The sequence below is a fragment of the Camponotus vicinus genome, unplaced genomic scaffold, assembly GCF_025532165.1.
Source record: "Camponotus vicinus isolate PSW18456_S1 unplaced genomic scaffold, iyCamVici1.0 SCAF_2, whole genome shotgun sequence".
NCBI lineage: Eukaryota > Metazoa > Arthropoda > Insecta > Hymenoptera > Formicidae > Camponotus > Camponotus vicinus.
The window spans coordinates 14,349,482-14,377,301 of NW_028141956.1; the positions used below are offsets into that span (position 1 = coordinate 14,349,482).

A 27,820-nucleotide genomic window follows, 5' to 3' on the forward strand; every position below is an offset into this window, starting at 1 on the left:
ATTCGTCGCGTTTTCTCGTGAATTTTAAATCGCGATTTATCTTATAATTTAATCGTTGACTTATACATTGAAGCTTTGTTTATCTTTCCACGTCTTTGAATATTGTTTTTAATAGTTCGTGCAAAATGCTGGTAGTGCAAATATTTTCTTCTATAATTTAAAAGACGATCGATAACTATATTAATGAAAATCATTCGTTCCGTTATTTTATATTAAATGTGGCCACAACGCGATTTTTAATTATATTTTAAAGCTTATAGAGCTCATTTCTTCTTATTCAGCTAATCATGCGCGAAATAGGATATGTATTTTATTCTCAATCGTGAAATTCGTATAAAGTCGCGTATATATTAATCGCAAATAAATCGGACAGTGAATTTTATGTTCATAAACAATACGGATCACAAATGTTTGCTAAAATATCTTCGTCTGTCAACATTTGTGTGATAATAATTATATCTCATGCGTGTCTATTGATTCGATTATTATATTTTAAAAATTATGCGTATCTCGCAATTGAATATTCGATTATTGTCGATTTATTTATTCGTCGCGTTTTCTCGCGAATTTTAAATCGCAATTTATTTTGTAATTTAATCTTTGATTTACATCAAAGCTTGTTCTATCTTTACACGTTTTAAATATTTTTTTTGATGGTCTGCACGAAATTCGTCAATAATACATGATCTGAAATTGTATATTTCAAATAAGTCATCCAGTATAGTGTATGTTCCGATGTCAGATGTCTCGCCCTGTATAGTGTGTGTATAATAGGTTAGAAAGAGAGACAAAGAGAGAGCAAGCGAGACAGAAGGTCACTGCCGTGATTGGTTACCTACCAAGTCCGCGCATGTGCAGTTCATTTTTACCCACGCTGAAATTGCCAGAGTTGCGCTACTGTATATACTGTGACCTTGCATCACTTTTTCGAGTCATTTTATACAGATGTTAGGCCGGTATTCATAGTCCGTTCTTATATTTAAGATCGTCTTAAGTTCATCTTTAGATATTGTATGTATCATTTCATTGGCTATGGATTATCTGAAGATGAACTAAAGACGATCTTAAATATAAGACCGGACTATGAATACCGGCCTTAGTAGTCTAGTGTATTATAGAAGTTTATGGCCGGTATTCATAGTCCGGTCTTATATTTAAGATCGTCTTTAGTTCATCTTCAGATAATCCATAGCCAATAAAATGATACATACAATATCTAAAGATGAACTTAAGACGATCTTAAATATAAGAACGGACTATGAATACCGGCCTATGGTTAAATGTTAAATGATTATCTCTTTTCTCGCGAGATGACACGAGTGTTGCATGCATATCGTAACGCCATCCAGCGGTATTTTAACAAGCTAAGTGGTAAGAAGTGTCGAATAAGTGTATTGTTGCCCGTGTTTGGTGGTATCGACGAACTTGGGGATTAATTAAGAGAATAGAGAATCGTCATATGAATAGAACTCCAGAATAGACAATAATTCCGTCAAGATGTCAGAAGAAATTTCGGTAAAGCCTCCCTATGAGGTGATTAATCTATCGACTCTGCCGAATTTGAACATCCAACAACTGACAATGTTTAAACAACAATTGGACAAGGAACTCGAGGTATTTCAAGATTCTTTGCATACTTTAAAGATTGCGCAAAGCAGATTTCAAGAATCAGGTGCTTGTCTCGAAAAAATTACGTCGGCTGCTGAAGGTGAGTCTTATAAATCCCACTTTTTAAAGTGCATGTGGCTTTACGATTTCTCGTAAGATTTCTCGTAAGATTTTTTAGTGAGGTTAGGAAATGTGATTAATAAATGTGTGGATATATATTGTACAAACAAAATAATGTTTTGAAAATGATGCAATAATTTCTGAAAATTTCTTTGCTGACATAATTTAATTTCTATATAAAAAATCTCATATTTTTTTTATCTATTTGATTTTTGTCGCCACCAAATATGTTCTATTTTTAATGCATACATAAGTTTATATGAATTTGTATTGAAGATATAAGCATTATAGTTTTTTGAGCAAAAATAATTAGAAAAGTAATGATCTTATATTATTTGCTATATATACTTTTATGTATATTTACAGGCAACGAAATATTAGTACCTTTGACAGGTTCTATGTACGTGACTGGAAAACTGGCAGAAGCGAATAATGTGATTGTAGATGTTGGTACAGGCTATTATGCAAAAAAGAATATTGACGATGCAAAGGATTACTTTAAAAGAAAAGTGGATTATGTAACAGAGCAAATGGAAAAGATTCAACAGGTTGGAATTGAAAGAACCAAATTGAGAGAAGCAACAATAGATATAATAGATGCAAAGATTCAACCTCATTGGGAAAAAGATCGTGGGTTAGGATTACGAAAGTGATAAGTTTAAATGGACGATTTTATTTTATATACATTTTATCATAAATAATTCATTATTGTTTGAATCTATTTGGAAATCTTTGTTGAATCCGAATGGCTTTGAGATATTACATATGAATGCACAATAGTAATAACTGATTTCATGTACAATAGTAATAAGATGACTTCATTTAGCGCAATCAAGGTGTATTTATTTTGTGATATCACCTTGTCATATTTCATTTATTCGATCTTATCTATTTAATAAATCAATACAATGAATTTTTATGCAAAAATATGTTTACATATGTATTGTAGCTATGTATTTATAGAAATATGTAATATGTATTTATTCAGTTACTTATTTATTTGTTAGAGTAAATTAGAATATATTCTTTATTAAGAAGATTTTTCTTAACTAATATATTTTCTTAACTATTTTTACTAACTAATAATTGTTTTTATAAGATCAAGATATTAGTCATTTAAAAACTATTAATTACTAAATAATTAGCTTTTTGTGTTGAAATTAAAGGAGATATATTAAAGGAGATTCAGGTTGATATTGAGAATCAAAATAACGAAGGTGAATTATTTATTCATACTTCATTGAAATAAAATGTTATTTATAAACAATAACAATGTTTAGCTATAAACAAGACACATTGTGTTGACTACAATGTTATAGAGGAGGTATCAAAATCATTGTCAGAGAATAGAAAAGAGGCAGTACAATGTCTTTTTAAATAAGTCGTTGGCAGTTTGGCGCAAAACTTCGTCGATCTATTATATAATAACATGACATGTTATATTTATTGGATTACAAATTCGCCCGAAAGGCAGATTCAGATCGCATACACATAGATAATTCACTAAATTCTTATTTATCCTATTTACACGAATAACATACTCTCGGTATTTATTTCAACAAAAGATTTCTCTTCTCAGATTTTATTCCAGTTAATAATTTCAAAATTTTACAAACGATTTACTCCTTTCTTCTCGATACAATCATGCGCGTAAAACGTATTGTGGACTTTATTGATGTTATCTCAAACTGCATAGCAATAGTGTAATTATGGCAGTGATGTAAAAGTATTCTACAGATTTTTTGGCTGCATTACCTGCAATGAAAAAGATATAATGTATGAATAAATTAAATGATCAAAATTAATGTTTTCTTTTCAAAAAAGAGAAGTAAAAGCTAAAGAATATTTACATCAAATATTTTACACAAATATTTACATTTTGTTATGTAGAAAAATATATATTAAAATTTTATGGAATATATACATTTTTTCATATTTTTTTTAAATTTATATTTATATGTAAGATAATAGAAAGATAAACTATACGCACACATACACATATACCTACCAGTGTAGGAAGATTCTCGTGTTCCTAATACAGAAGCCAATCTGGGACGTTCTTCTTTCAGAAATACATCAGCCTCTTTTTGATATAGATGAAAGACATTAGCGTGACAAACAATGTGTAATCTGCTATTGCTAAAATTATCTTGCATTGTTTCGAAATCCAATCCAGCAATCGTCATTTGTTGTTGAGTGTCACCAACTTTGCTCGTGATATTCATGATAAAACTCGAATTTACCTGCAATAAAAAGTGTATATATATATATATATATATATATATATATATATATATATATATATAATCATTATACATATTATTAGACATAGATACACATAGTTTTAAAGATTTATTTTATTTCTCTTTATTCTTCTTATTTTTTTTAATTTCAATTTAAGTAGATGTGAACGCATATAATATAGTTTTTACATTCCTTATATACCTATAAAATCTAGCTTTTATATACGTATCAATCTAGCTTCCTTATATACGTATAAAATCTAGACAAAATGTTTTTTACTAAATAGAACACACGTAAGATATTGTAAATACACAAGTTATATAATTGTTAATTTCCATTCACTCGTCAATTATCAGCTCAACGATGATACGCACTACTTGTAAATTTTTTTAAGCATAATAGATACGTTAAAAGGTCATGATGGTGTACAAGAAATTAATTATAGCTTTATGCGATAGACATTTATGGCAGTTACTGTGCAATTAAGCTGCTTATTGCAACTAAATTAAGAATATATATATCTAAAGATACTCCGTTTCTCATAAATGGTTCAATTTTATTATTATGTCACAGAATTAAATCATTTAATAGAGATCTAATATGATGCATTCATTTCTAAATGCTTACAGTTTTACTGATTAGTCATTAAGATGAGCGGTCTCCTAATAAATTAATTAATCGAGAAAACACACATAGTAAATTAGGGTAAGTAGATAGGCATCTTTATTTCAACGATGATTGAAGCTCACGGAAGAACAGAATGGAGCGACGACGAGGTACCAGCTCATTCTTAACTGCTTCCTGTCACTCATTTACGCGATAACGCGTCTGTTAGCAGCCGTAAATAATTTGATTTGCGGTGCATACGGCTGTAACGATAATGTTTATCGGATTCTTGAGATACTCGTAAAGCGTCTCAGCTTATCCAAAATGAGAATTCTGGATTAAACGAAATTTATCCAGTGTGTGTCGACATTGACAACAGAAGATGATCCGCGAGAACAAAAAGACTATTTTCTGTATTGTCTCGTATATATTCGCACGCATAACGGAAGCGTCTCGTAGACGAATATGATTTTACCAATTTTCTCAACCCCCGATGTTGTCTATATGACGTCGTCGTAAATTGATGTCGCGTTTCCTGTTGTTTCCATGAAACGCGATTTCCACGCATCTCTCTCGTTCGCCTCTCAGACTACATTCACGCACGAGAACACGTGTTGTTCTGCCTCTGGGGCTTCTAAGGCTGACAAGCTGAACTCGTCGCGAAGATCGTCCGCGACGTTACACTTAACGCTTAATGCAGTCGATCACGTATAAGCAATTTCCTTTAATGGGAAGGCAGAATCTTCCCATTGCTTTCCGAGAGCGATTAAATTTCTACATGCACGCGAAGCAAAAAAAAAGGGAGAAAAGAAATTGTTCAATTTCTGAACTGTTGGTATTTTAATGATAGATAAGTATGCTTTTATGGCATTATAATTTATATGCATCATTTTCTGAAAAAATACTGCAGATCCTCTTTTACAAATATAGATGCCGATAATGTGTACAAACGGAGAAAGTGATTAAGAAATTCTCTTTCATTAGAAAATTAGAAAATTATTTATATATTTGGAAAGAAAAGCTATCTTATATATTTTTTTTTAGTAAATCAACATATAGCTTTCAAATATGCTTCTAGATAATCGCCACAAAGTAAGAAATTAAATTAGCATTAATGAAGAAATCTATTATCTCTTCGTTAGAATATAGTTATTAATATATTGATTTGCGTAGAATATCATCGGTAGAAAAAAAGATTATATCTCGGCATCAATTTATATATTCTATCCTAATTATTAAAGCTAATGTATCAAGATTATAAATGTGGATATCCTCTTTGATAGGCAAAACAAAAAGAAAGTCGATAAGACATAGAATTTAATAAAAAATGTATAGTAAAAATACAAATTTGTTCGGCAATCATGATCATTCTACAATAATTAAAAATATATAGAAAATAATGGTGAAATGTTTGAATTAAAAGAATATTTTATTCTTTAATGTTACCGCTTGTGATAATCTTTCATTGTATATTTGTAGAAATTTAGTTTTTTTTTTCTCATAATTATATATTCTATAAAAAATAACTAAACGAAAAAAATTATAATCTAAACAGGCATATGCAGAGTTTCAAGTAACAAAATGATCTTAATGCAAAATATATTTATACATCAGAAATGTATAAAAATATGTGACAACTATTAAGAATGTTTCGCATTAGAATGGCATTTGTAAATGCGATGCTGGAGTCAGTGAAATAAGCAAGTTGGAATCAGACGTTGGAAGAACTTTTCAAACCGACGCGGCAACGACGTTGTCATCTACTACATCAGAGGCGATGACAAGCATAGAAAGAAACAAAAGAAATATCAAGTGGACAAAATAATAGCATACTTTAAATCGTTATTATCAACTGCTACAGTCAACTGAATGGTCTATTGGATGGAGTTAATAAACATGAGTATTTTTTAATTCGACGCTTCTTGAAGAGTATCAAATGATCAAAGTGAGATCGGAGAGTTCTTTTTTATTTCAGATTTAGCTGTATATGTTTATATATTACATATGTCACATATACAATATAACTAAATATAATTTATTTTCATTATTCACCCTTAGAAATAGTGATTACTATAATGATTATCACTTGAAAATTTGATTATTCTTGTTGAGAATATTTTTATAAATTTATAAATTTAGCAAATTATACGAGAGAAATTTAATTACTTGGCGAATGAATTCAAGAACAAGACACAGGCTAAATTAATATTTATGTATTATAATTTGTCATGAAATAGAACAAGAACGATACAGGAAGATCTCTTCTTCACATTTATCAACCTACCGGTATCCCATTGACAGTCCATGTCACATTAGCCGGAGGGTTTCCCGATGGTACTGTGCAGTTTCCACGTACAGTGTCACCGACTGCATATCGCGTTTTCTCGACTAGCAGCTGAGGATCGCCGTCTGGCAGACCTGAAATCCAAAGTATCTTACAGCAACAATTGAATGCGATTGGTGATCGAATATGGTTTTTATTATAAGAGTAACGGACACGATCTCGGCTATTGTTACGTCTGATTCCTTCGCTTCTTGCCAATTATAAAAACAATCTTGGTACCGCACAAGCGCCTTGATAGTTTGACCAGGTTCATTGTTCGCGCTATCAAAAAGCATGCCACGCAGGAATCGCAACATTTCTTGCACTGCTTTATGATCTCGACAATCGAACAGTATAGCGGAAATCTTTGCAAGAGATATATCGTGTATCAGTTTGAGATTGTATAGTTATAGATATGATATGCTTATTAAATAGTATAATGTTTTTGCTGAATTTTTTTATTTGCTGAATTTTAATATCAATTTCAATTATTAATGATAATTATAAAAAAAAAAGTACCCCCGTACGTCATATAAATATTATTATTTTCTATTAGAATAATAGTTATTTATTTTTATATTGATAAAATATCTTTCGATCACTCTCTTTATATGTATAAAATATATATATTATACATACATTACACTATATATATATATATATATATATATATATATATATATATATATGTATGTATGTATGTATAATGTATCTTGTCGGAGATCATTATAACATCCATAAAAGGTGATCGATCCCTCCTCGCCGATAGGCAACCATGGTGGCGATCCGGTAAACTGTCAAGGAATTGTCTCACTTCTCCGCCAACAATTTCCGCCTCGGGCCGCTCCTTTCTCGCGATCTTAGCTTCTCCGCGAGTAGTTTCAAGGACACGGCCGAGGAATATTACCATTTTCAATGTATGGAACGGGATAATCGCGACTGGCCTCTTGAGAAACGGGAAAAAGGAACAAGGAACGCGGTGTGCTCGTTGATTGTTCCTTAGCGATAGGGAACGGAGGGGGATACAATGCGAGATTCGAGTTCTCGATCCACACATAGTATCGAACTTTTACGAGCGATCCGTGATCAGAAAGAAGAGACAATCACCTCGTCTCTTCAAAGGAGGATCGCTACCGTGTTTGTGACGTCGTTAGGTCGACGCACGACGATGGTGCAGCAGAGGTGGTAAGGGGAACGGTGGGAACAAGACCTTCTCTTCTTCGATCTTCTTTCTTTCCAGGCTGTCGTCGCCTCTGTCTTTTCTACGATCTTCTTCTCTCTCCTCGCCTAACTGCGTTTTAATTGGGCGCGATTACGGTGACAATACTAGTCACCATGTAGGATAATCAACGACGATAATGAAAGACGCTCGCGCGAAAGACGCGCCGCAGGAGAGACAGAAAGAGCGTATCCGGCAGCGCACGAGGAGAATAGTCGTGGGTAAAAGCATCCGAAAAAAGTTTAACGGGTCACGACCAAATCCGCGATTCATCACGGACCCTCGCATACCCCGGTTCATTCCTTGTCCCCCCTCTTCTGTTAGCCGCCGTTAGCTGCCCTCGAATGAGATGATAAATGTTTTTTGAATTGAATTTTAACAATGCATCCCTATACAGCTCGTGAAATAGGTGTCACTTATACATGAAGGACGTCGCAAAAAGCTCTGTCTCGCAGCAGATTAGTCTCAGCAATTATTCACGTTACGAACACGAATTATACAAAATGATCGTGCGCGCTCACCGAAATAACATTTAGCCGATAGAATAGTAGTTATAAATTAACGATATATCCATTTAACGCTTTGATGGCGTTAAATGGCGCAATTAATGGCGGCTGTCACGCTTTTTCAGCTCAAACGTATAGAAGATAGGATGGGCGCAGAATTCAATAAGCATCGCCAATCGAAAAATTCTGTCTTGCAGACAGGTTTATTGCGCGCTGTTATCAAGGCTAATAACGTCAGCTTTTTGTCGTCTTATAAGCAGCTGCTAAAAAGCTGTCTATCTAACATTATAGTTTTCTCTGTGACAGAATACCAGTATATAATTGAAAATAGACATAAACTATATCTTGTCTATAATTTTATAAATTAAAAAACTATTTCTTGAATATTTTTCTTTTAAGGCTGATAAATTATGTAATAGAATTCGAAATTTACCAATCTTATTATTAGCATTATAAACTTATAATATTCATAATTAATGAGAGATTTATAGAATTAATAAAAACTATTAGATCCACACATGTTATATTATAAATTACTATTACTATTATTAATAAAATTAATTTATTACTATTATAAATTTCTTAAAGCATAAGACTAATTTATGCAGCCAATAAATGTTAATTCAATAAGTAAACATTGCTGCAAATGACTGAATAAAATATTATTGTGTTATGTTGCTATTGCATTTTTTTGAAGTAACGATTACATTTGTGTATATAAACGCACAAAATTTCAAAATGCTCGTTGCAAAAATATTGCAGAAAGTATATACAGACGACTGAAGAGTATATCCGAGTTTAATTTGTTTATGTTGTGCGACACGAAAATTCGATATTGCGAAATGCATTCATTCACTTGCCGCAGATCATATATATATATATGTGAAAACATAAAATAAAAAAATAAAAAATCCATTTTAAATTATATTTTTACTCACGATTTTTTAATAAAATATTGTTTAAAGTTTCTATCCACTGTTTTTTTTAGATACATAAATCGTATGTATGTGTGTGTGTGTGTGTGTGTGTGTGTGTGTGTATATATATATATATATATATACATGGGCGTCCGGAGAGGGGGGCAAGATGGGGCATTTGCCCTCCCCTGGAATTTGGAATCAGCAAAAAATTTGGCATTTACATACTCTTTCTTTGAATAAACGTGCTGGGATTTACATCTCGATCACATTTCGATCCGATTCACGCTTATTGCCCCCAACTCATTGCTTGCATATTAGCAACGAGTCGCCAGATAACAATAAATGATACTTCATGCCCCCTCCTGGAAAAAATCCTGCGGACGCCCTTGTATATATATATATATACATATAAGTATTCTAAAATTGCATATTTCTTTAAATTTACCTCATGTACTTTTTATCATTGCTGCAATATTATTTGATTAAAAGCTTTATTAATCAATTAAGTTGATTATTTTATAATGTATTTAAAAAAAATCATTATTCTGCAATATATTATTATATTGTTACATTTTATTATTCATAAATATATAAGGATTACTTTAAATTTTTGTTCCTTTAATTATATATATTAGATATGTGCGTCTTTTATCATATTATGCAATTTTTATTTAGATGTACAAAATACGTTTTTCTCAATATACTCACTTGCTACGTGCATGTAACTATAAACCATTAGGGTAGTAAATGAAGGAGAATCTCCGGAGACTTCGCAACGATATTTGCCAGTATGATTGGGTTGTACATCCTTCAATACTACTTGATGTGCATCGCTTTGATTTATCTGAAATATAATTCATATGTATTATACTTATGATGACAAAAATATCGTATCCATAAATGATAAAATATGTATATTCATGATAAAATACTATCGCTAAATATGCAATAATCGACAAAATCCTGCAATTATAAAATTTATGTTATTAAAGTTATATTATGCAAAATATTGTCGTAAATATGCATGTATGTTGCATATGATATATATTTTAAAATTATATTAAATCAAAACATTTCAACAAATGATATATATACGCTTTATTCAATTTACTTTAATTCTCTCATTCGAGAGAATGTTTTATTTATTGTCATGTATAAATTTATTATTATTACCTCGTAGCATTTGATATTATCATTTATTATGATCTTACGCATTCATTGTTTTACTTCATCAAATATGGTCGATAAAATACATTTATGACGATTTTATAATAATTATGTAAAAAACTTATATACATATTTTTATATGAATTTACATAAATAATTGCACATACACACACGTACAGATTTTTTTATAATTATTGTTTAAAGATAAATCTCGGTAACCTTTTTTAAAGCTTTTAAAAAATCTTAAAAGACTTTTAAAAACCGCACTAATAATAATGTTTTTTACTTACCCTACAATATCTAGCTCTAGGAAGATAAATTACATAATTACACTAGTCATTCTCATAATATAGTTCGCAATATTTCATCGTTATACCGATATCGCAACTATAAAGATGATGTTTTTTGTGATGATATTTCGTCGTAGTAAAATTATTTTATATATATATATATATATATGTCGTTAAAAAGATCAAGATTAATAACTCTCTTTTCAGAGTACTTTCATGCAAGCCAGCATGAAAAAAAGATCAAACTGTATGTGTATGTGCGCGAATGGATAAATTACATATTTTATTCCGCTATAAATGACCGTCAATGATACTACCGATGGACGCCTACTGAATTTTGAGTTAATTTAGCATCGACCACAGAATTGACCGAGTGCATAGAACCGGCGAGTGCCATTTATTGCAAATCGATCGCACTTACTCGTCCTCACGCGTTCGCTCGTCCGCGACAAACAATATCTCGCAACAGGGATTAATTGTATATTGCTGGTGGCAGCGTATAAATCACACAATTAATTTTGCTGTGGTTTGCTTCGTGCTTGTGACACCGACACGCTCATATGCCATATTATGGATAAACGACGGTATCATTGCGAAAACAATAATCTCTAAAGTTATCTTTAAATTCTTCTACAGAAGGATAGTGTTTTTAAAAGAAAGAGCAGAAAATCTGTCAATATTGTTGTCATAATTTGATTATATTCCTAGTAGTTATTAGTTGGAAGACGGATATGATGATAATTTAGATAAATTTTATCTTTTATATACATAAATTAATTTAAATAATTTAATAGATAATAAGAAACCGTGATATATCATGATATATCATGATTTATTAATAACTATGTTTATTAATAACTATTATCGAAATGTGCGCGTACACGAAAAATATAAAATATTTTTTCATTATCATAAAAACATCTTTCTGCTTTTTTAAAAAAAAATAATTTTTACCATTTCTCAAATGAGCGAGTTTTTCTCGAGTTTTACATTATTAACCGTATCTAACAGTGTTCAAGCATTTTGATATTAAAATGATATAAAATACCAAGAAAATTTTGCCAATTTTAAATATTTTTCTCTTATAATAGTAAAATATTATATTTAGAAGACGTGTTTATTTTTCATAGAGAATGTTAAATACTACTTATAATACTTTTATATACCTCCGTATTATTTTTGTAAACCTTTTATATATATGTGACATATATGGCGCTCAACATTTTTCATAAATAATAGTCTACTGTTGTTTATCAATATCATAACCTTATCAATTGCGCGACAAGGAAATGATAGCCAGTGGCGTCAGGCATTTCGTGTAATGACTAGTAATGATTTATAACTGTTTGAGATGTGATTGCGTTAAATGCGGAGAGATGTCAAACGCAATTATTCTTCAATCAACAATTATTAGCCCGATTAATCAATCACGATTAATGACTTGTAAACGTATCCACGACTACTTACGAAACAGGAATTGAAATGGTAGGAAAAATAAATTATAAATGATTATTTCATTAGTCGTATTTATATGATAATTATATTTTAATAATATTCTTAAAAATATGTATGTTGTTTCATGTATTTTAAATTTTTTAACTTGATAAAATAATTATTTCTAGATTGAGAAAACAGTGATATACATATGTATTAAGCTGGATTAAGCAATTTATAAGGAAGTATTTATTAATCATGTATAAGAGTTGACTGAATTTATATATTCAAAACGTATTATGTATATTATCTGGTAAAATTATTATTTCTAGATTGAAAGAAATAATATACATATATATTACATCGGATTAAGTAATTTATGAAAAACTATTTATTAATAATGTGTGCTTGCAGAATTTATATATTCAAAACGCGTATTACATAGAGTACTTTTACGTAAATTTTAGATTTATGTATTTATAGCATTCAGCGCTCAGTTTTCATAAATAACGATCTGTTGTTTATATACTGTAACCTTGTTGCCGATTACACGATGAGGCTCGATGAAACAGGCAATGTGTCATTGCTGTTCGAGATACAATCGCGATAAGTATGAAGAGACATCGAACACAATTATTCTTTAACAATTAACGATTATTAGTCCGCGCAATTAATCCATCGCGATTAATGATTCGTAAACGATGGCTATTTACGAGGCAGGAATAGAAATGATAGAGAATAACAAATTACTTTCTTGATTATATTTATATGATAATTATATCTTTAATAATATTTCTTAATAATATATCGTATCGCACTTTAAACTTTTCATCCTCTCTCTTCTAACTTGTTCGTTATTTCTAAATTGGGGAAAAGTAATATATCAATTCAATTTAAACTAGATTATTAGTTCAATTTAATTATTAGTTCAATTTAAACTAGATTAAGCGATTTATAAAAAAACATTTATTAATAATATGAATGTCCATTTATAATTTTAATCATATATATGTTCATATATTTATATATTCAAAACACACATGTAATATAAATTTGACGTCAATGTATTTTCGATTTTACCGCGTTTTAATAACAATTATACTAACTTGACTCGCGTAGTATCGCGCGGTATCAAAGTGAAGTTGGCGGCATGTTCTCGAAGTTTTCGATCATTAACGGAATGCCGGATATACAGGACGGTTCGACTTCGAGTTAAGTGACGCGCGTCGCAAAGTATTTAATTAGTAAGTACAACATTAGCAGTCTTTTTGTTTCGATATCTGTTATAATCCTGTATTATAACTTCGATTGTCGTATACATTGATGATTTATTAAAACGTATTTCGTGAGATTAATTCCATCGAAATACATCGCTAGCAGTCAGCAAAGCGACGCAATCCCGCGATCCGCGGTTATATTGATTTTTAACTCGTGTGTGTATTTATTTTTCAGATTACACGAGATAGGAATTGCCTGAAAACACGAGCGGGTGATACTATTTGTTATTTAAAGCGCGAAAAATACACAATGGGATAAGATTACTCAAAGTGCGGAAAAGTACACGAAAGTGCAGGTAGGAGCAACACGTCGCCGCGACAAATGGCGCGTAAAGTTTTCCCGTGTGATTTTCCTCCATTCTCTCTAGATTCTCTCAGATTCGTCTATCACGCTAAATATAAAAGTCGCGGGTGGAGTTTCATACGATCGCATTTTTTTCACATTATTCCTTCATACGTAATAAAGTACGCGCGTTGCGTGTGCATCTATGTATACATACGCGTACATACATGTATATGTATGTGTATGCGAGTTGACGTCGGGAGTGCCGTGCAAAGTGCCGCGCTAGCGTTGTGTTTTGGTAATTAGTGCGCGCGCGACCGTGATTAACCTTATTTTCGCGGGAGACTGTTACGGCAGTGCCACAAAAGAGCAGCAATAGAGAAACAAGGAAGGAGAGGAAGGACGCCAGGGAGAGATCGGGCGACGGCAATCACGAGGTAATTTATTGTTTATTTATTATTTATTATTTATTACGTGTGCGCGAAATCAATATCACCGCATATTCCTTCGACAGACACATTTGATTATATATCTCAAAATGATTCAATTTGTCAATTTTTTGTAAATGTATTTATGCTTTTAAAGTAAAAAAAACTTTTACGGAAATTGCATATTAATATTATTATTAATATTATTATAAATTATTTTTTTGATGCTATTTTAATTTGAATTATATATATGTATTTATATTAATTGAATTATATATTTATGTATTTAATATTTATAATTTGAGTTATATATTTATATTAATTTATACTAATTAAAATTATGTGTATATTTATTCTCTAATTTGTGAATTATATATTTATATTTTGCAGGTTTACGTGTTGTTACAACTACGCTGCTGCGCATCATATCAGTGAGTGAATTATTTAATGAGTTACTTTTTATGTTTTGTACGGTATATGGATCTTTATATTATATTGATTTATTTAAATGATATTTAAGAGGAAAAAGACTAGTTGTAGTAGTTAATTATAATATTTTTATTTCGTTACATTCATTCAAGAGTCATTTATACACAATAGTTATCACCTAGTGAAATAATCGAAATTTTTGCACATTCGCCAAGTGTTTATCTCGAAAATCAGAATAACGGCCGGACATATCCCGATCGGAGATCAACTGGCACGCTCATGCGTATAAAGGCAACAACGGCGGTATCGTTTTACTCTACGCCCGGATTACATAATATAGCGATTCAACAATGCTCGGTCTGATACGCTCACGCATGAATTTATCGAACTCGCTCGGCGAAATTAATATTGTTACTCTCTCGCGAAATACGAAACGGTATTCTCTGTGCCTATTTCTATGTACTGTTCTCCTGCCGCGCTTCCCTTCTGTTTTATATTCGTAATCCCCTCGCATCCGCGGTCGCGCAGCCACAATTCTCGCGCTATATTTCTGTCCCCCGCGGGGAGTGCGTTGCAATTTATTGGCCAAAGTGTTGTCTGTACTTTCCGCCGGTAAAATCTAATTGGGAAACCATTGCGTGCACGAAAACGCTTCGTTGACCGAGCTTGCGCCGGCTACCGTGTGGCCGCACAAAAGATTGTTTTTTTTCCTTTCTCTCTTTCAATTGGGTCTCAAAAACATTGATTTTTCAACCGTTATTTTTATCTGCGATGGCTACATGCATGTATGTCTTGTGTAGCTCGATTATTGTGTAATAAATTGGATTTCTACATATATTTGCACAATTTTCCGCGTACGCGATAAATTTATTGTTTAAATTGCTTTAAATGTCGCATTAAAGAATACAGAAAAATCTCCACAATCGATCGCATTATTTAATTGTGCATTAAAAATGTTTTAAAAATGGAAACAAATTCCTTGTAATGAAAATGCTATAATCAAACTAATTAAAAAAATATATATATTTTTTAATAAGTTATTAAGAGAGAGAGAGAGAGAGAGAGAGAGAGAGAGAGAGAGAGGTTTATTATATTTTTACAAATTAAAAAATTAATAAAAGCTGCATAATCATTTTTCTTGATGTTAAAACAAAAAAAAATTACATCAAAGTTGGGTAGTAAGCTGGAATTAAAGCTAGAATATTTTGAGAGACTGTGTAAATGCTTTACTTTTGCTTTAATTTGGATTGAATAAAGCTGTTAACTGTGCTTTAGTTTAGCTTGGCTAAAGCTCTCTTTTAACAGCTTTTTTAATTCGTTCCGAAAACATTAATTCTGCCAGCACTACTGTTTTTTTTTTTCGCTCACGACGAATACATACATAGTATGTACATAGTTCGAAATATTGCATAGTGCGCGAATTGAATTCTTCTGTTCTCGTTTTTTTCTCTGAAGAAATAATGGCTTGTAATCAATTGTGACGAGGTGCCAAAATTGTAATAAATTCGTCATGTTGTAATAAATTTAATGTTGCTTTGAAATGCCATATTAAAATGAAGACATTTCTTTTGGGAAAATTTCTTTCGTAAAATAATTTCATTAAAAAAAAATTTCAACTTGCTATGAATTTCATGCATATATATATATATATATATATATATATATATATATATATATATATATATAATGTGTGTGTGTATTATGTATGTATGTATATAAATTGTAATGTGTTATTATTACTATATAAATTATTGAATTTTCTATTTAGCATTATAAGGGTGAACTTTCATATAACTTTTTTATACAAATGCGCGGTAATGAAATGCAGATTACTAAGCTTTGCTGTAGCAAACAGTGTTGGTTAGCGGAAGTAATATCTTTTGCATTAATAAAAGCGAGGTAAAGGGATCATTCAGAAACCAGAGCACGTAACCGACCCGTTTTCAAAATAATATTGAAATTTATCATGTTTGATTTATCACGCGAGCTTTGTATGCATCTATGTATACGATATTGTTACATCCAAAACGCAATGATAATGGTTGATTGACATTTTATACCTGCTAGATTGCAAGGCAAAATGTGAATGTATTGTTCCATTCGTATATACTATATAATTCTCATTTCTAATAACAAGTTAAAACGTGAGAAAGCGATTACTTTGATTTAAACGATTAAATTACTAAATTATTAATTAGCTAACGAAAGAAATTTTGATAATAGAAAATCACGCGCGATAAAACTTAAGATTAAAAACGTCATTGACAAAATTTTGTTCTCTTAATTTATACTCGCTTTTTGTTAAATATTAGAATATTAGAATAGATTATTATCTACATCAGTATAATATGCATATACTTACATATATGCATATATGCATATACATTATGGTGTTTCTATATTTGTATCGTACGTAGCTACATCGCAAAAATATATTTTGCGCAAATGTATGCTAATATGCCTCGTGTAAATTATTAAAGCGCAAAACGGACATCGATCATAATTTCTGTCGTCGAATGAGCAATGACATTACACACAAATTGTTATTTCAAGTATAGGTATAATAATTTAATTTAATTGGTATTACACGGCATGCTTCTTTGATGTAATAACACTGTAACATATTTGCTATGCCTATTTTAATTTCTATCACAAATTACAACGATCCAAGCCGGAACGAAATATCACACATAAATGTTTTTATTTTAAAAATATAATTTTTCTATTCCGAACGTAAAATGTGAATTTCGGAAGTATATTTGCTCATAGTATCTACAAGAAATAAATATATTTCATATTTGCTTGTTGCGATAGCAAAGCTATATGGAAAAAGGATGTAGTGCGTTTTCTTCCGGAATAAATCATCGCGCTAACGGATTTCAAATATTGAACAGTGAAACATTAAAACATGTTAGGAAGGAAAAACGAATGGCTCTGCGATTTGCCAATATCACTATGCACTAAATACTCATTCATATTTATTTTATTATATAAAAATATTATTTGCTGTATCTTAAAAGATTTTTAAGCACAATATAATGTTTAAACAATTAATTATAGATAAATTTATAATGCTCTATTAAATAAAAATATCGGCTTGTGTTTTTCTACGCGATTGGGCAGAGAACATCTAACGAGATATAAAATTTCGATAATTGAACATATATATACAATATACATTCCTTTTTTAATTGTGGATTTATATATTTTTATATAGACTTTCAAATTTCCGCCAAGCAATGACTATTTCTTTTTCATGCATGCCAGATATGCGCTGCAAATATTCGTCTGCATATATATAGAACGCAATCTGCCATACGTTTTGCGCATGTTATGACGTGAATGCCATTTCGTTTCACCGATATTGAGGGCAAAGGGGAATTGTTGTTTTACCGTTTAAAATATGTTGAAACAATATTTTTAAGTTAAAAACGTGACGCAATGATAAGAATAAAGTTATAAATGTTATAATTATATGTTACATAAAATGTCTCTGATATTAGAACGTGAAATTTAAAAGTGCATTTTTTTTATTAATTTGGGATTTATTTTTCTAGAATAAAAATGTAAAGATATCAATATTTTTTTTAAATTATAAATAATTAGAAATAAATTTTTTTTCCACAAATAAAATACTTTTTATTCTGTTCCATTTAAGAAAATATTATAATAAATATTAATTCTAACATGATAAAACATAATAAAAATATAAAATAAATAAAAATAAATTAATAAGACAGCTTGCACAAAGATATATGTAAGGGAAAATAAATTGTTAGCAAATTTTGAAACTAGTTTGAATTTAAATATGAGTTTTAGATTATCTTTTGCACGATTTTAAAATTGACATGTCAGAAACTTAATTCGCTAACAAATAAGAGCCAACTTTTAATAGATACGACGTATTATAATGAAGTTTGCAGTTAAAATAATCCGATTGCATGTGCCAAACTAGTAAATTTAAGAACATGATTCTAATTAGAAAATAGTCAAACAAGCGATTTACAGAAATGATCCTATTTTATCAATTTTATTATGAATGAACATAGAAAGAAAAAAATTGAATATATATTGCATGCAGACAAAAACTATTAATTTTTAAATTGATTAAAAAATATATTTATAGCATATATAATTGTTATAGTTCTGTAAAATGATTTATAAAAACTTTATAATTACGAAATTTTTGAAAAGTGTGAAATTTGGATTGATCGACATATTATTGATTAAATATCAATAAGTATTTATTTGAAAAAGATTTACCTATTTCCTAGATAAAATGATATAATATAAAATTTTATAAATCTATATCTATATAATCTGTCTATTGAAATCTTTTATTTAATATTAATTACTTACGTAATTATTTAACAATAATTACTTACTATAACTTTTGCTCCGAGTTCTCCAAATACTGCAATCGGTGGCATCTCCTTGGGAACATAACGAAAAAATTCTGAGCCTTTATACCATTTGACAGTGTAAAGAGTGTCCGATTGTAGATCGTATCTGCAGGACATGTTGACTGTTGTACCAGCTGCCACTGCCAATGGAATGTCGATCGATATATTGCGTAGTCCACGAACGCCTAGAAATAATAGGAAACAGAGATTGCGATTGTTTCAATTAATTATTTGAATACTTATTAAAAATTGTACGGATATATATTGAGTAACTATTTTAAAATAACTATTTCTCTCTCTCTCTCTCTCTCTCTCTCTCTCTCTCTCTCTCTCTCTCTCTCTCTCTCTCTCTCTCTCTCTCTCTGTAATTTTCCTTATATCTGTTATTTTCCTATTATCTAAAAATTCTCTTACGTATATATTATAATACATTCTGCAACTATTTTATTTTATTGATGTTTAATAAGATGACTGTTAATATAGTTGTACGCAGAGTATGTTGTATAAAAACTATATAAAAAAGTAAAAAAATCATCAAATATAAATTTGTTTGATATTATCGTATACATTTTAACCTATGCGTAAAAGTTTCAGTAATTTTATGAAAACATATAACATATTTCCAGGCATATATGTATGGGGTATATGCATGAACGTGAACAAATTTTTTATTAACAGGTATTTCGACGAACTTGCATTTCTCAATTGCTTAATTTTTAGTATTAAATATCTTTATATTCGGTGGTATAATTATTTTTTTCACTAATTAATCAAGAAATATCTTAAATATTGTATAAATAGAAAAATAAATATTTGGAATATTTTTTAAACAGAAAAATCTATAAAATTAAAATTAAAATAAATAAAGGACAATAATTTTTGTTACTTATTTAAACACCCCTTTCTTTCTTTCTCTCTTTTTTTCTTTCTCTTTCTTTCTTAAATCTTTATATTCGCAAAAAATGAATTTAATTTAATTGTATAAGATTTGAGAAGAGAAACGAATTTAATTTAATTGTATAAGATTTGAACACTGTTAATATTTTAATGTATTTATGAAGAAAAATCTCAAATGTAAATTAGTCAAAATATCTGTCATTAAAATTAATTACACACACACACACACGCACATACACTTATCACTTAGATCTTGTTTAAATGCAAATGGAATACCTGTCACACTTTTGTAGGTCATAATTTTTCATGTAACGATTATATATACTTTATACTACATTGAATGCTTAACTCTTCTTTAGAATTTCAATTAAAGTCAGTGACATTTATCATCAAATGCACGTTCTTTGTCGTGAATCGCTCGAAAAATGCCGGTAATCCAGAGAAGAAAAGTCAATCCAACTCAGACAACAATATTCTATCATATCTCGGTGGTATGGTTATTTTTTTCACTAATTAATCAAAAAATTAATTATAAATATGTGTTGTGTGTTCAGAATAAATACTGTAGAGGAATTTTAATCCTCTTCATATCTTTGATTTTTATGTAGCTTCAATTATTTAATGATAATATAAAAATCTGTTACTAAAAAATATATGGTCTGAGACGGAATGTCTTTTTTTTATCACAATTATTAATTAGTAATAAGAAGAGAAATATATTGCTAGTTAATTAACAATTTACTTATTTTGCATGATGACATAATGAGACAATAGTTATCGTTATTTATAGCTCGTCTATTGATTATTTTCTGAATTATATGCTCGAAATATATTAACAGATTATATTCATTACATAAATTTATAGTTATGTTGAAAAGTTGTATTTTGTTTTAAAAATTGCGAATTAAATAAGATAATAATAGTTTCAAACAATTATACGAAATCAACTACATACTCCAAAAGTAAAGTTAGGCGCACTAAAGGCTACTTCTATTTTATTTCTAAAAAAAGTAAGTTACGCGATGCTTATCTTATAATAACTTAAACGAACAAGTGCTTAAACTTTCCGTGTAATCCTGCCACTGTCAACGTTGTTCACTCTGAGGATTACAACTGGCAAACTGGCGAAAAGGCATTTTGCCAGAAAACGCTGGTAAAGATCGCGAAAAATAACATCACGGCTGTCGACTTTTTGAGCATTCATTGCGTACTTGCTTAGATCGAGTTTGAAACTTATTACTATTTCAGTGTACTTTATGCATTCTCCTGTCATGCATTATTCATCGAAAGTTTGAAAGATCATTGAGTCTCAAATAAGTCGTTATTATAACAAAATTTTTTTATCAAAGACTCAAAATTTTTAATTGAAAGATCAAAATCTTTAATTGAAAGATCAAAATCTTTAATTGAAAGATTAAAATACTTGCTTCAAAAGTAAAAAGTGCTTATTTAAAATACTTACTTTAAAATAAAGATTTGCAAGATTAACAAATAATTTATTTATATAACTTAAAAAAATTATTTCAGTCGAGAATATACATAAGTATGAATATTTTTTCAGTCATATACATTGACATCTCCCTAACATATTTGATATTTAGTGGTATAAAATATCAAATATGTTAGGGAGATGTCAATGTTATGACTGAAAAAACGTTATACAGAAATGCTTGCAAAAGTATGTTACGTCATTACAGCAAATTTTCAACTCTTATCGGCGACATTGCGAAAGATCTTCGTTATTGTTCCGGCTTAAACGAAGAAAAATCTAACCCGAGAAGATTATATATTTCACACAGCGCACAAGTTTGCGAGATCAGCTACCAGCGAGCGTGCCGTGGACTCGCAATAGCGGACTAACGCGAAAGTTTAGTCATTAATTAACAGTTTTTTGGTGGATCCTCTTCTAATTAATTATTTATGACTTGATCTGCCGGTACTCATTGTGCTGATAAAGTAATTAAACGATAATTAATACGAAAAGTAATTAATCAGGAAATTGGGTGGTGAGGGGGAGGCAGAAGGGAGGGAAGAGATGTGACGCGCTTCGATCGTAAAATACATTTTAATAACAGTATCTGAATAACTTCCTTGATGTCAAATGTAACGGCACGTAAATGCACGTGTATTGATTGCTCTAATAAGCATGAGATTGATGTGACATATGGAAAAAAAATTAATATCGTCATTACGATGGCGAAAAATAGCGAAAGCAATTTTCTGTGTCGCTCCTTCTCGCGTGCAATTGCTTTTAATAACCGTAATATAATTGGCATCATTAGTAGGCATGTTCCCATTCCCTCTGACAGAACATCTCCGCCTCAGCAAAGCGAAAGTTTTTCACTTACAGAGACGCGCGCCTCTTTATCACTAATCACCTCACAGTTTTGAACTTGGCCGACGTATTAGAAGAGCGATGCGTAATTAGAAGCGGTAATTGGAACGTCTGCTCCTCCAAGTTTCACCGTTGGGCTATGTATAATCAGTTGTTTGGTCTCAATGCGCGCGGATGCAACGGCGCGCTCACAGATCGCTGCATCGAGATTTAAATACCAGGCATTCACTAATCACCTCGCTAATCCTTAATTACCGCTCCTCGCTAGGAGAGCGCGATTGTTATTCGCATCGCGGCTTACCGTGCTGCGGGCCTTCCGTTTTTGGAAGACGAAACCTTCCCATAAATAACGGCAGCGCCGAGACAATGGCATCGCATAAACTCGCTCTACGAATATATCAGGCTAGTCTTAAATTATCGCGAGAATAATAAAGCCCACGAGTGCATATTCAAGCAGATTCGAAAGCATCCTTTGCAATTTGTTTTTTTAATCTTCCTTTATAAATTTATCAATTGTCGTGACAACAGGCAGAAATACAAACAGCGAAGCATAGCGAATCACATGTATCGAATATTCTATAATCGAACGTGAAGTAAGTAACAGATTGAACATTGAATTAATCAGCTAATAAGAGCTGTTATAATTAATAGACAGAGCGGAATATACGTTTATCACATATCGTAGTATTAAGCGTAGTAATAGCATTTATGCGAAACGGCATTTGGTTCAAAAATTTACTAAAATTGTTTCAAGCAATTGATTTCAAAATCGATGACGTTAGTCGGTTTTTGCGACGTTGGAAAAATCATAATACAGCAATTAGTACTCATATATATGTTCGCGTATTTCAAAATTATATTAAAACAATCGATTTCGAAACCAACATGTTTATTCCATTTAGTAAAGGAATTTAAAATAATTCATAATTATTAGTACTTATTATAATAAAAAAAGTATCATATATATAAAATATCAAAACCATTTTTAAATTTAATAGGATATTATTTTTTTATATATATTCTGATAGTTAAAATATGTAGGTATATGATAATATTAACACAAGAATGTGTACAGCTTATACATTATAAGTAGTTAAATATTATCACTCGCGCGAATTATCGTTAAAAATAAAAACGTAATTATATTATGATTTGCGCGATCGCGTTTATTTCAAAATATATATACATATATAATATACAGGATTTGAATTCATGACATAATTATAAACTTTTAATTGTGGCGTAATTAATTATACGTTGAAGTGTGAGATTCGAGAAGCCTTTTGCGCATTATGCATATCCACAGCCAGATATCTTACAGACATAAGGCCGGAACAGCCAAAGGCGTAAAGAGTCCGTGCTCTGAAATGAGATCCCTTTCTTCCTTCGAAACTCAACTAAATGAAAAACCCATCCTCGCAAAAGAACGTCAGCTATAGAAGCTTTTATTGTTTCATGAAAGCAGGGGAAGGAAAAAGAGATATTGAAAATACACGTTGCAAAAACCTTTTACTCTCTACGAGTTCTCGCCGATCGATTCGCGTATTAGATGAATGAAAACTGCACAGACACCTCTTTTTCCATCTTTTTTTTAGAACTTACTTAACAAGCTGGCGCCATATTCCAGAATTTATATGAGCTCAATCTCACGGCGAAAAATTTCTTTCATTACTCACGAAACCGTAGAATACACAATGAATCTAGAATCGTACTAATGAATCTGTTAATATTTAATGCAGATATTTTATCTTGTATCAAGATATCAATCTACGAGACTAATAACAGGTTAGTCAATTATACTAGATTATATAATAAGAATATGTAAAAAATTATGATTATATCTCAAGATATTACACATCTAAACACTCTTTTCTCAGATAAACTTTGCTCTTTTAAGACAATATAAAATTTCATTATGTAAAACGTTACATATTCATCTTCAAAGCCACATGAATTGCTGGCTCATCACAATTCTGTTATATACAATCCGTTATCAATCGGCGGACGATATATAAGGCAATCTTTTTCAAAAAAATAGAAACGTTTCGACATAAGTATCAGTTGTATAGAACATCGCGCTAATACGACTTTAATTTTTGATGGAAATCACTAATTCGATTTATTTAATATCGCAAGAACTGGAGATGTCTTCGAACTTTTTAAACTAACACAACGATCGATCATGATCATAAAGAAGCAAATAAAGTAGCAAAAAGAGAACTATTGAAATACTCTTTTGTATTATTTTACGACACTCGTAGAAACTTTATAATTAATAATGCATCATCTCTAGACATTTCTCTGTATATGATGTACGAACATTGTCTTGTTGATTTAAAGGACCTTTGCTCGTTTTGATTTCTTAGATTGATATGCTTATATTGAAGATAGTTACATCACTTGTGATGAGTATTTCGTTTTCTAATGTTTATTTTCATTTTTATAAATATACCTTATCATGGTTTTGGAAATTTGAGCTTATATTCTTTTCTAATTATATATTAAATAAATTTTATTTCTAAGAAAGAGAACAAGACTTATATGTAAATTTAAATATCTTAAACTTAAAATTTTTATTTAAATTTAATTTAATATAAACATATAAAGTCACATGGAATTCTATTCAAATATTTCTTCTTTTTCAAATTAATAAAAAAAATCTATGGAGAAAAAAAATTGTAAAATAAATAAAATTGTGTAATAAAATTATGTAATTCAAATATTAATAGGAATTGTGTAATATATCTAATACATTAAGTAGGTTCTTATTTATGTTTGCAAAAATTGTTATATTGAATTTTTACTTTGATTGTTATCTTCGAAAATAGTCAAATAATTAAATTATAATGCTTAGGATAAAATCATATGTATCACGTATCTTATTTTTATAAATTTCAAAAATAATTTCTTATTATAGTTTTGAAATTATTTTTAACAATTCTTTAAAGTAAAGCTATTTTATTTTTCAGATTTATGTATCTATGTGTTTGTATGTTAAGCAATTAAATAATTTCGTTGTTTACTCGAAAAAATAACGGTATTTCTGAAAAAATAAATTTTTAAAAAGTGTTTATTTTTAATATATTTTTAATCAGTTGCCTTTAGACTACATAAAAAGCTCAATTAACTTGCTATGTTTTTATTAGCAAAAATATTGATTTTAAATTCTTTCATAAAAAAAGAAGTATAATTTAACACCTTCGTCATCTTGATATTATAACTCTTTATAGTTTTTTGAGAATACATTTTTTCAAAAAATTATTTTTTTCCAAAATTTTATTAATTATTCTTTTCAAAATTTAATTAACTGTCATAGAGAAAGAGAAAGAGAGAGAGAGAGTTTATTTATAATAGAGCATTTTTAAATTAGTTTATGTGTATGTATTTTTAATTTATAAAATAAAAACGAAATAATTACAAGAATGTAATCTATTGGACATGAATTATAATATGAGGAAAAATCTAATTTATTTTGCTATATACTGCAAGTAAAATTACATACAATTTTTTTTGTTTGAACAAGAATGGGTTTATAATATGCTGCCGCTTAAAGGCATGCAAGAATTTTCCGCGCTCTTGTTTTTTCCAATTTGTTTACTTCAATTCCTCTTTACAACGCCTCTTTCAAAAGAAATTAAGTTTATTTAAACGATATAGTTATTTTAAGAATAAGATTAATATATAGAAGAGAGATTAAAAATGTCACAGAATTTATATTTTTTTAGACAAATTTTTATTCTCTCTATTCTGTTAAATTTATGAGATTTTGAATTATGATACAATTAATTTATAGTTAACAATAACTGAAAACATAAACGAAGCGATTTGTTACTTTGGAACCAATCCCTATTAAAATAAATAAAATATTAATAATTAATTATAGTATGAAAGTTAGGGAAAAGATTAATATTATTGAAACAAAATTAAGTAATGTTTTAATGCCTGATAAGACGATTTCTTCTGATTAATAGTATGCAAATGTTGGGTGTAATTGTTGCATTAATTTAATTGCTGTAGAGGAATTAAAAATGTAATACTGAGTCAAGAACGTTTTATTCAGCGCGTTAAAATGTTTAAATTAATATACTTGATTATACATGAATAATTGATTTGCAATATGAAAGTAATGCAAAAATATTTGTACTTTGCGATCAATAATACAGTACTGTGTTTGTAAAATTTTGCTACCATTAATATATAGCATGATTTATAAGTTAAAGCTAATATAATAGACTATACGATCACATTTTCGGGTTACCAGCGAAATATTTAAATAGAAACCAGGAATAAAAATCTTTTGAAACATCTTTGATTGATCACATAATTTGAAGGGGTATTCTGTAGTAATTAAATATTCTACAAAGTTCGAGTCAGTTCGATTAGCGCTTTGAGCCTTCAAGTGTGCTGAGATTTAAATATAAAAATTTAAAAACCGAATATGAATATACATCTTCCATTAAAACGCATTGTAAAGAAAATATTCTTTTTGGTTGATTTGGTTGATTATGAGAACGCATAATTTAACGATAGTTTTTTCGTATTATATTTTTTACTTCCACGACGCTACAATCCCGTTATTCAATGTACAATTGAAATTTGCCTTGTACATTGCCGGTAGCAATCAACTTCCTGCTATGTGTGTGGATGCTTCTAATGATAAAAGTGATTACTTGGAATTTGTAATTTAATCGCTTACACATACTGTTACATTGTAGATCGGAACCTCTTGCGTTTTCGTATCACACCATTGTCTTGTTGGAGGAAAATGAGTTTCAGTAATTCTAGGCAATAATGAGCGAACTATCTATCTCCATCTTTCATTGTACGAGTGAATCTGCTCTTATTTTCGCATAAAGTGCGATTTCTCACGGTACTACGTAATATGCTATTCTCTTAATTACGAATCAATTTATTATATCGATATTTATATATTGCTTGCGTGCCTATTACAAAATAAATAAATTCGTAAATAAAACATATTTCGATATTATAAGTTTATTATTTTGCATTTTTCTTATTATAGAATATTATTAATTTTTTAGTTTAATATTTAATATTATACAAACTATTTGAAAAATTGATAGTTGCAATCATCACATATATAAAGCAGAGAATTATTAAATTCAATGTTTATTTCATAATAATCATTGATTATGATATACGATAATAATTTATAATTTTCCTCAATTTGAAAATACTTTAACAACCAATTTATGCGAAACAATTTATCTTTTTTGCTCTCTTCGTACGGCCATCCTTCTAAAAATAACAATTCGTGTAAACTTTAAAGAAGTATTGTTAAGATTTCGAGGATATCCCTGCATATGTAAG

At 29.7% G+C, this 27,820-nt stretch overlaps 2 protein-coding genes across 3 annotated transcripts in view; one reads left to right on the forward strand and one right to left on the reverse strand.

The window, feature by feature from the left end:
- The first annotated feature begins 1,368 nt into the window (after positions 1-1,368).
- Pfdn5 (prefoldin 5) lies at positions 1,369-2,559 on the forward strand. Its single transcript, XM_083090649.1, has 2 exons — positions 1,369-1,708; positions 2,095-2,559. The coding sequence occupies exons 1-2, from the start codon at positions 1,498-1,500 to the stop codon at positions 2,379-2,381; spliced, it is 498 nt and encodes a 165-aa protein (XP_082946775.1). The 5' UTR covers positions 1,369-1,497; the 3' UTR covers positions 2,382-2,559.
- Positions 2,560-2,922: 363 nt separating this feature from the next.
- Positions 2,923-27,820, reverse strand: part of LOC145966532 (uncharacterized) — a 58,664-nt gene continuing 33,766 nt past the window's right edge. For both annotated transcript variants that reach the window (XM_083090647.1, XM_083090648.1), the window contains exons 2-6: positions 19,240-19,442; positions 10,255-10,390; positions 6,863-6,996; positions 3,737-3,971; positions 2,923-3,483 (exon numbers count right to left, since the gene is read on the reverse strand). In XM_083090647.1, the coding sequence (XP_082946773.1) occupies positions 3,407-3,483; positions 3,737-3,971; positions 6,863-6,996; positions 10,255-10,390; positions 19,240-19,442 (785 nt within the window). In that variant the 3' untranslated portion in view covers positions 2,923-3,406. The remainder of the gene's footprint in view (positions 3,484-3,736; positions 3,972-6,862; positions 6,997-10,254; positions 10,391-19,239; positions 19,443-27,820) is intronic.

Excerpts from the sequence above, each read along its gene's own strand:
- Pfdn5 (XM_083090649.1), top strand. The coding sequence starts at position 1,498 with ATGTCAGAAGAAATTTCGGTAAAGCCTCCCTATGAGGTGATTAATCTA. Across the intron at positions 1,709-2,094 it reads AATTACGTCGGCTGCTGAAG|GCAACGAAATATTAGTACCT; the intron begins GTGAGTCTTATA and ends GTATATTTACAG.